General features: G+C 41.9%; 1 protein-coding gene across 1 annotated transcript in view; it reads right to left on the bottom strand.

The window, feature by feature from the left end:
* Positions 1 to 1,550: 1,550 nt before the first annotated feature.
* The window catches only part of LOC138783259 (myosin regulatory light chain 2, smooth muscle minor isoform), an 18,051-nt gene continuing 8,762 nt past the window's right edge, over positions 1,551 to 10,839 (bottom strand). The window contains exons 2-4 of the mRNA XM_069957734.1: positions 8,281 to 8,482; positions 4,962 to 5,123; positions 1,551 to 2,390 (exon numbers count right to left, since the gene is read on the bottom strand). Of these exons, the coding sequence (XP_069813835.1) occupies positions 2,218 to 2,390; positions 4,962 to 5,123; positions 8,281 to 8,464 (519 nt within the window). The 5' untranslated portion in view covers positions 8,465 to 8,482 and the 3' untranslated portion in view covers positions 1,551 to 2,217. The remainder of the gene's footprint in view (positions 2,391 to 4,961; positions 5,124 to 8,280; positions 8,483 to 10,839) is intronic.

Raw genomic sequence — 10,839 nt, 5'->3', positions numbered from 1 at the left:
CACTTTGTCCTGGTTACATATTTACTTCTGCTATCTTCCGTCATCTATACTTCTGTTTTCCTGCTGCATCTGTCTTGGATAATACAGCGATTCCTGAGTCATTAGTGAGGGGAAATAGCTCACATACTTCTGAGAAGCCATTGCACATTGAAAAGAGGTCCAACAGATGCAGCTGTCCACTAGTTTTAACAGGACGGCTTTTAGAGAAAGATTAGTGCATACAGCTTAAAATGTCACTGCCGTTATAAGTTTAAAAATCTAAAACGACAGTAGATGTGATATAAAGCAAGTTTGCAATTTACATTTATTATTTAGTTTTCATGGAAAACATGGTACTTCCTGTTTTCTGACGTTTTTTGTCCTCACATAACAGTAAAGTCAGAGAACAGGAAGTCCTGTGTATCCCAGGCCATCTGAGCACACAGAGAGAAGGCAGTCATGTGACTGATAGACATATTGACCTGTGACTCTCTGTACTGGCCGGAATTCCTGCTTTTTGTCTCTTTTTTTTTTTTTTTTTTCAACCAAGTCAGAAAATCTGCGTTCAGGAGACCTGGATTTCTGGTAAGTTCAGCTTTGTTTTACAGCATAACAAAAATAGCACATCTAGTGTTGATTTAGATTTTGAAAGTTAAAGACAGGCACACTTTAAGGTTTAGATCTAAGCACTCCTGGACAAGGACACAAACTCCATGTGCTGGCTGTTCCTATGCCAGGATCACATTCTGGAGATCTGCTCACCCATATGTTTAAATTGAAAAGCAGAAACTAAAATTCCAGGATCTGTTCCTACAGTTAAATTGTTATGGTCACTAATCAAAAGGTGTGATCAGTTGGGCTCGCACTGATCAGGATAACAAGTCAGGAGAAGCGTAAGGGTCCATTTACACAGAAAGATTATCTGCCATAGATTTGAAGCCAAAGCCAGAAATGGATTTGAAAAAGGAGAGATCTCAGGCTTTTCTTTATGACCTGATCTTTTCTTATAGTCTGTTTCTGGCTTTGGCTTCAAATCTTTGGCAGATCATCTTTCTGTGTAAATGGACCCTTAGGCAGTACACTTCACTTCCCAGCTGGTAGTGATCTCCTTGTAGTGGCTCCATTATAAGTCAGATGCTAGATGATGATTGACAGTGATTAAGCAAATCGTGCTACTGCATGCTTCTCTCTGCCTATTTTCCTGATTGGTTTAGAGTCTCGGCAATTACACCCCAACCGATCAAAACTTTTGATGTCCTTGTGACCGGTCTGAAGTTTTTCTTAATGACAGGTGCTCTTTAATTTTGGCCCTGTTCACACATATTCTGAAGAAATTTTGTGGTATGTTTGTGAGAGCATAGAGAGAAAACTTAACGAAGGCCAAGACAAAGCAGGCAGACTTGTGTGCACTTAACATAGTAACAACTTAAGGGGTTATACAGGCTTTTTAAGCGGATGGCCTAGCCTCCAGATTCCATCAATCTTTGACCAGCAGGGGTCCATCTCCTGGCTTTACTGCAATCACCATACTGGATGACTGGGCTATAAAAAAAATACCACAACACACAAACTCTGATAAAAACACTTTATTTTATAAAAATGTTGAATATTGCAAATGATCTGAAAATAAGTGTATCTTTTGCCTTTAATATGCTGATGGTTTATACTCTTTGCTAACCGCAAATGGGTCACCCTTGTGCATCTTCCTTAATACTTAGTGTGGGACAGTCTGAGAAATAGAATATCCAGAAGATGAGAGAACAATGTGCAGTGCAAGCAGCTGCCAGATAGTGTGACCTATAGCAGGTGAAACAAGGCGCATGGTTTTAGCATATTGGAAGTATAGAGGTACAGAGACATTTTCACATGAACCATCGCCACTTGGAGCATCATTTGTTTCCACTCTGCCAGACCACATAGATATACAATTTAATAGACAGTCCTTTATTTCCATTTTGTTTATTTATTTTTTTTACAAAATTGCAAAAAATCCAGCTTGAGTCAAAAAACAGAATCTTTTGGTCTGCTGTGCAGCAATTCTTTATACTTCCTAGTAAAATGTTACAATTACATCTTCTGTTTCCAGTTTGCTTATAGATGTGCGTACGCCATACTGGCTTGGAATAAATCCATAAATACACAAAGAAGGTTTACAGAAATACATGCATGCACAGATCTACCAGATGAAGGAACTCAGAGAGCAGAAAGCTAGGGAAGCATGGAGACCAAGGCAGAGACCTAATCATCCTTGTCCTTGGCGCCGTGTTTTAGGATGCGTGTAAACTCAATGTAATTAAAATTGCCCTTCTTGTCGATTGGTGCTTCTCTAAACAGCTCGTCCACCTCCTCGTCTGTGAATCTGTCACCCATTGTGGTCAGCAGCTCTCGCAGATATTCTTCAGGTATATGACCTGTAAAGAGACAAAACAATCAAGAAAAGAGACAAACTGACATTTCCTAAGATCTCTCCAGCTAAAGCAGCTTTTTTTGTTTTAATTCTTAGATAGCAGGGTCATTAAGTTCTTTATCTAGACCATATACATCTTTGTTCTGAAGGATATCTATATTTTATTAGTTGACATTCTGTCACAGATTTTTTGGTCATACTATGCTAAGCTTATTTTGGTACACACACCCCATTAGTATTTAGGCCTTATTCACACGTTCCGTAATTTACGGATCCGTATTTCCATATCCGAGTTAGTACACATTGAAGACTATTGGCCTTATTCACACGATCAGTAGCAGAAATGGATGAAAATCAATCCATAAAAAAAAGGACATGTCCTTGTGCGGACCAGGTGCGGACCCAGATTTTTTTTCACGGATGCTCTCATTGACATCAATTGTCTACGGATTGTTTGCGGATTGCAACATGTTTGGCATCCGTATTTCCGTAGAAAAATATGGATAACTCATGCTCCTATTGGCACAGCAGTATATAGAAGTGCTGGGATCTATAGTTCTCCGGATCTCTGTTGCTGCACACCGTATGCCGATTGTAGCAGAATCCTATTGTGTGCCGATTATAGCAGAATCAGTAGACGAATGTTATTGAGGTAGTGTTGGTGATGGTATATCAGAGAGCTGGGATCTGTAGTACTCCACAAGGTGAAGACCATACAGAAGGGTGCCTGCTCGTAACATTGCATACTTTATATTGTGCCGAATTTAGCTGACAGGCCATTCATTCACTGCTCACAGTCTCTTAATTGATTCATTGATACTTTCCAAACCACATAGTAAACACCAATTTATTGAGCTAATTGGTAATGATGATTGGCAGCTGGGCTACAAAGGTACAAGTACCAATTACCTCAATAAATTGGGGTGTTCATTGTAAACACCCCAATTTATTGAGGTAATTGGTACTTGTACCTTTGTAGCCCAGCTGCCAATCATCATTACCAATTAGCTTAATAAATTGGTGTTTACTATGTGGTTTGGAAAGTATCAATGAATCAATTAAGAGCACTGAAGGCAGAACGGCACAGGAGGATCGAATAGGAGATCGCATCCTTGCCGCAGGAGGGGGTCTGATGATCACCATGGCAGGAGGGGGTCTGATGATCACCATGGCAGGAGGGGGTCTGATGATCACCATGGCAGGAGGGGGTCTGATGATCACCATGGCAGGAGGGGGTCTGATGATCACCATGGCAGGAGGGGGTCTGATGATCACCATGGCAGGAGGGGGTCTGATGATCACCATGGCAGGAGGGGGTCTGATGATCACCATGGCAGGAGGGGGTCTGATGATCACCATGGCAGGAGGGGGTCTGATGATCACCATGGCAGGAGGGGGTCTGATGATCACCATGGCAGGAGGGGGTCTGATGATCACCATGGCAGGAGGGGGTCTGATGATCACCATGGCAGGAGGGGATGCTTCCGTGCTCGGGTTGGGATTGCAGGCATCATCAGACTTCCGTGCTTCCGGATGCAATACGGATGTCCAATCCATAATTTTTAGCGGGTGGTTTCCGGACCCGAAAAAATTACGGAACGTGTGCATGAGGCCTTAGGTTTATCTCTCTATACAGAGCTGCCATTCATTTCCAGCTGTTGTGCTGTCTCCTGTGACTACATTTCATTAGTGCATGGTGGAGTAAAAGGTGCTTTTGCCTTTTCATTAACACTTTCATGACCAAAGGTCATTGATGCATTGATGTTCTGGTCACAATGAAGCAGTGTTCTTCGCCATGACCTCTAATTTTTATTGGTATCGTAATATGGTGTACAAATAAAATTTAGACCACCATTTTCTTTCTGATATATAATTTAAAAAATAAAAAATCTGCCATCCTGGTATAGAATATAATATAGAATATTCCACGCACTACAATATGTAATTTATTATTTTTTTTTTTACATTTTTTTTTTTTACTGGGAAAGGAGGTAATTTAAGCTTTTATTAGGGCTTATTTTATAAGTTTTTTTTTTATTTTTAAAAACTTTTCATTTTCACTTTAAGTTTTCACTGACTTCCCGAAAAGCCACATTCGCATTGTGCTGTTTAAGGGGTAATGACAGGCAGCTGCGCGACTGTGGCTGCCTATCATTACCTCCGGCTCTAGAGACACATTTAAACAGCCCTGCACACATCAAATCCCCTTCAAGGCCACAAACATTTATATACGTTCCTGCTACACTGGGTGTCTGCAGCAGAAACGTATATAGCCGTGGACGTCAAGGGGTTAAAGAACATGAATGTGGCGCTCAGTGTTCTGATGCTTCACTCAATTCTCTATGCAGCAATTGTACCTGTGCATGATCACTACAACCTACATGTGCAGCATAAGTCCCTAATGCAAGGCTACATGCACATTATAGACCATTAAGGAGATAGTCATTACAGTCAGTTTTACTGTGCACCAAGTTCTGTCTGCCTAGTCTTTTTTTAAATATAGGTTTGTGTTTTAATTTCATTTTCATTTCTTTCATGCCTTATACAACCATCTCCCACAGAATCATTTACATACCTTGTCCATCTTCATCAAAGCATGCAAACGCATTTCTGATCACATCCTCTGGATCTGTGCCATTCAGTTTTTCTCCAAACATGGTAAGAAACATAGTGAAGTTAATAGGTCCAGGTGCCTCGTTCATCATGGCTTCCAAATATTCATCTGTTGGGTTCTTACCTGAAACAAAAAAAAAAAAAAAAACCAACTTCAAAAGGCTGTTCATAGCTATTTATACATTATTCATTTAGTAAATTCTATAACTTTTACTTTTTTTCTTATATTTAATTTTATTTTTGGGTGTGGGAGGAAACCGGAGTACTCGGAGGAAACCCACACAAACACGGAGAGAACATACAAACTCTTACTTAATGCCCAAGAGCTGCCTTCGCGATTCTGCAGACATATTGTCCAGCCATTATTCATTTGTTCTGGTGATTTGGCCCAGGTACTGTACTAAAATGTGTACACCTATGTCTTTACAAGTGTCTTCAAAGGGATAATAATAAATAATAATAAATAATAATAATAAATAAATAATAATAATCTTTCTGGTCCTATATATAGTTAACATCCATCATTTTTAGGTTTAGCAACAGACCCCAAAAGATAATGCAATCTTTAGCCCTCAACGGCTCACAAATATTGTTACATGTACATTTTACGTGCCTAACTGTAAGAAACAGCCAAAAGAGAAGGCAAGGTATGCATATGCGGCAGCCTCTGGTTATCCCAGAGATCACGTAAACTAGACTGATGATAGTGACAGTTTCCTCTATAAGGGTATATTCACACGGGCGGGCTCACAGCGAGATTCTCGCTGCGAGCCTGGCAGGTCCTAGCAGTTCCCATACACTACATACTTGCTGCGGCGAGTATGTAATTATACCGCCCTTAACCCCTTCTGCTCCCCCGCTGTGTATATACTTTACCTGTCCTCGCTGCACGGGTCCGGCGTCCTGCTCTCCCGCCCGGCCAATCAGTGGCTGCGGCTGGGCAACACACTGATTGGCCGGACAGGAGAGCAGGACGCCGGACCCGTGCAGCGAGGACAGGTAAAGTATATACACAGCGGGGGAGCAGAAGGGGTTAAGGGCGGTATAATTATATACTCGCTGCGGTCGTTTAGACCGCAGCAAGTATGTAGTGTATGGGAACTGCCAGGACCTGCCGGGCTCGCAGCGAGAATCTCGCTGCGAGCCAGTCCGTGTGAATATACCCTAAATGGGACTTCTATAGCAGCTCTAGTTAGAAGTGATCAGCATTACAGGATTGTGTATAACACAGAAAGCATGCTGCGAAATCATGTTATCCAGCGCTACAAAACCACGTCCCCCTTTCCCACTCTCGTCTCCAGTTCAGGTGTGGTTGGCGATTAAAGGGGTTATCCAGCGCTACAAAACATGGCCACTTTTCCCCCTACTGTTGTCTCCAGTTTAGGTGCAGTTTGCAATTAAGCTCTATTTACTTCAATGGAACTAAGTTTCAAAACCCCACCCAAACTGGAGACAACAGTAGGGGGAAAGTGGCCATGTTTTTGTAGTTCTGGATAACCATTTTAAGCTCCATTTACTTCAATGGAACCGAATTTCAACCAAACCATAACCCCTTTAAGCTTAATCTAAAAACACATGTTTTATTCAATGGATTTTTTCTGCAGGTCTGAAACACATATGTGGAAAGAGCCTTAGGGCCCCTTTACATAGCACAGTGGGAGGCAGGAAACATATGACAACCAGCAACATAGCTAAATCATTTGTGCTGCCATTTAAATACATCGTTATCGGCCGCACATCCTCTGTTTATACACCAAGAGATATGTGGCCGATAATGATAATTTATGTGGCTGTACAAGATTCAACCAACCAATGAATGAGCATCAGCCAATTGCCATCTCCTTTACACAGGCTGAATATGGGGTAGATAAGCCCTCCTAGGAAGAGGGACTCTCATTACTGATTTTTGGCCAGAGTAAAAGAACCATTAAAGGCATTATCCAGCACTACAAAAACATTGCCACTTTCTGTCAGAGACAGACCCACTCTTGTCTCCAGTTCAGGTGCGGTTCGCAATTAAGTTCCATTCAATGGAACAGAATTACAAAATCTGTACCCAAACTGGAGACAAGAGCTGTCTCTGGAAGAAAGTGGCCATGTTTTTGTACCACTGGATAACTCCTTTAAGCAGTACAGGTGCCAGCGGCAATTAGTGGCTAGCAGCTAGGGCTCAAGATTCCCCAATAATGCTGGCCAGTACCTGGACTTCACACTGCTTAAGGGTATGTGCACACTACAAAATTTCCAGAGACTTCAAGGGGATTCTGCTGGGTGGCCTTCACTTGAATTTCTGTCACTCCATGGACTCAAAAGATATTTGCCGGTGGATTCCGTCGTCACCGGAAAGAATTGACATGTCAATTCTCTGGGTGGACGGCCGAATCTGCTGGCAAATATCATTGAGCCTATGGAACAGGTGGAACTTCAAGTCTCTGGGGAAATTCCGTAGTGTGCACGTACCCTAAGGCTGGGTTCACACTATGTATATTTGAGGCTGTATTTGGTCCTCATGTCAGGTCCTCATAGCAACCAAAACCAGGAGTGGATTGAAAACACAGAAAGGATCTGTTCACACAATGTTGAAATTGAGTGGATGGCCGCCATATAACAGTAAATAACGGCCATTATTTCAATACCACAGCCGTTGTTTTAAAATAACAGTAAATATTTGCCATTAAATGATGGCCATCCACTCAATTACAACATTATGTGAACAGAGCCTTTCTGTGTTTTCAATCCACTCCTGGTTTTGGTTGCTATACAGCCTCACAAATACAGCCTCAAATATACATAGTGTGAACCCAGCCTAAAGGGGCAAACCCAGTTGCTTGTTGCAGTAATTAATGCAGCAGCAACCTCCCTGTTATTACTACAGTGTTTGAGCTGCGGTTTTGCTGCAATGTTCCCGCTATTTTGTAGCGAATGGCAGTTAAACAGTACCATTTTACCCATTATCACCATTTTACTGCAATTGCACAGTTCACTGCAAAATAGTGCAAACATTGCTGCAAAAACACCTTGTGTGAGCACAGCCTAAGAGCAGCCTTATGGTTATATTTGTTAGCTCTGTGTAACAAGAATTATTTGGAACATCCTGTTTTTGCCACAGTTTCCACTATTATAACAAATGCTACAATGTTACCATGACATTACCACAAAGCGTGATCAGAGCCATAAAGTGGGAGCCATCCTGATAACGAAAGGACTATGCACTTAGTGGCATCTGTCATACAAAGAGCCCAATGCTATGGAATAGGACTTCAATGCTACGAATGACTTACCAAGAGAAGCAAGCATATCATGCAAATCTTCCTTATCAATAAAACCATCCCGATTCTGATCAATCATGTTAAAGGCTTCTTTAAACTCCTGGATTTGGGACTGATCAAACATAGCAAAAACATTGGATGTTGCGCGCTGAGGGCGCTTCTTGGTGGTCTTTGTCTTTGCTCTTTTGCTTGACATCTTGGCGGTTGTGTTAGTCTGCAGGGAAAGGAAAGGATGAATTAGTGAATCTCTATGACCAACACTCATGCTGCCATTCTTTAGCACCATCAGAGCCTTTAATGACAATAAAAGGTGCCCATACATTAAAGATTATGTGGATATGTGAGAGTTCCTCGGGCTCAGTTGAGGCTCTTTTTAAACCATGTTTTTGTGGTGTACAACAGCGATACCTCTGCTGCATAGCTATTATGGATGGTCTTTGTGGCATTCATCAAAACTAAAAAGGTTTTACTGTGCAGTATAAACAGTTTTTATTACTGGATCGTGCTCTATATAGTGCAGAGTTATGAGCTTCCCCATATAGCAGAACTGAAACACCAAAGACAAGAATGGAGGATACACATGCATTTCCCTGGCTATTCTCATGTGACAGGGGTCTATGAATCTGTATACAGTGGGAGATTTCATGAAACATTCGGCAAAAATGGTGTCCGAGAAGCATCTGCTGACCTATAAGGGTGTCTGGGCACTTGTGTGGCCTCACCCAACAGCCTGTCATCACGGAAATAGCTGGATGAGAGGTTCCAGGACAGAATGTTATCAGATTTGTCCTTAGCTCACTGTCGATCATGGAAGTCAGTATATACTAAAGGTGACCATATACCTTATACAGCCATACCCACCATCAGCAGGTCGTATAAGGTGTATGGGCAGATTTATAGTAAATAAGTATTAAATACACCAATTGCTTTCATAGACCTCCATAATCTAAACAAGGAGCAGGCCGTATCGTCTTGGGGAAAGGACACACATTACCTGTAGTTTAGCTGTCTGTGGCTAAGCCTGCTTATAACATTTTCTGCTGCAGAGAAGTGCCAAAGAGGCGTCTCAGAGAGGTGACAGCAATTGATAGACCTCCTTTATATAAAGCTTAATCTCTATATAGATAAAAAAAAGTTATGTCTTTCTAATAACCATCTTTCTAATAATCGTAAACGATCCAAACGACCGCTATTGCGAAAGACCTGAAATCGTTCACCCATTTACATGGAACGATAATCGTTACTTATGATCGTTCTTGCGGTCGTCTTGTCGTCGGTATTGCGTTAGTCACTACTGCGAACGACATCTTATTCAATGCGAATGATTTGCGGACGAGCAACGATAAAAATAGGTCCAGGTCTTATTAAACGATCAACGATTTCTCATTAACTGCTATTCAACCGAATGATTATTGTTTAAATTTGAACGATTTAAATCTGAACGATAATCTTCCCGTGGAATAGGGTCCTAATATTTCAATTCCTACTTAGCCAGTCCAGCTCCCAGCTGACCAGCAGATACTATTGTACCCAGCCTAAGCAATGCTCTGCGAGCTGAACAGCCTGTAACGCAGACTGACATGCTGTAAGAGGCTTGGTGCTGCCGGTATAACCCTGGTGTAAGAGAGACCCAATAGAGGTAAAGTAGTGACACATCATTTTGCCTAAATCTGGCTTAATCCTTAAACCTGTAGAGAACACAAGGGAGGAAAAAAGTCATCACACTGCTCAGCTGTCACAGACATCAGTAACTCACAACCATGCTATGTAACTCAATACATCCCTGGAAGTAACTAAAAGAGAATCAGACAAAAGCAGAGAAAAGCTCCATACACACATCAATGAGGCACACCATGCCAGACTACTCTTCTAACAAACACAGCTCTGCTAGCCCTACAGTATAGCTGCAGCCATTCAGAGCAGTACAGAAGAGTGGTGTTACCTGACTCATCTCCGCAGGGCAATAACAGCCGATCCCCGCTAGATCTTCATATAGGCTTTGTGATAGCACTGTCACCGAGCTCTAAAAGGTCACATTCCTGCTGTGTAATGCCGTATCCAAATAAAGGCCAGCTTTATATATTGTATGATATCACTGTGGGCTCAGCGGGTGAGTGAATGAAGGGGGTCTACAGTGCGTCAGCACAGGGAGCAGCGGCACTTCTCTATCTCCTTTTCCTCAGCACTGCTCATCCAGCTAGCTCTGACATGATGACATATCACATCTTTCCTATCCTGGGGCTTCTTCATTACTGATGCATTTCATATCTGTAAACTTGATGATAAAAAGCAGGAAGATACAATGGATCTATGACCTTAGATAGTGACAGCACTATCTGGCCAGACAGGGTTGGCCGACCTAACCTAGTTCTTAAAGTGTTATCTATATTGTGTCAACAAGGGTCACATCTGCAAGCAGTCTGTCTGGGTTACCTCTCACCAGAAACAGTGATAGATAAATCTGAAATTCAGCATGTGAGCCCACTGGGGACAGGGAGTGAAGTGAGTGAGGACAGTCTCTATACCGTGCTGCAGCATATGTTGGCGCTTTGCGAATATATAGAATAAATA

This window comes from Dendropsophus ebraccatus, chromosome 2 (assembly GCF_027789765.1).
Source record: "Dendropsophus ebraccatus isolate aDenEbr1 chromosome 2, aDenEbr1.pat, whole genome shotgun sequence".
Classification (NCBI taxonomy): domain Eukaryota; kingdom Metazoa; phylum Chordata; class Amphibia; order Anura; family Hylidae; genus Dendropsophus; species Dendropsophus ebraccatus.
Note: the sequence above shows the minus strand (reverse complement) of the source record. Positions and strands in the feature narration are given on the sequence as shown.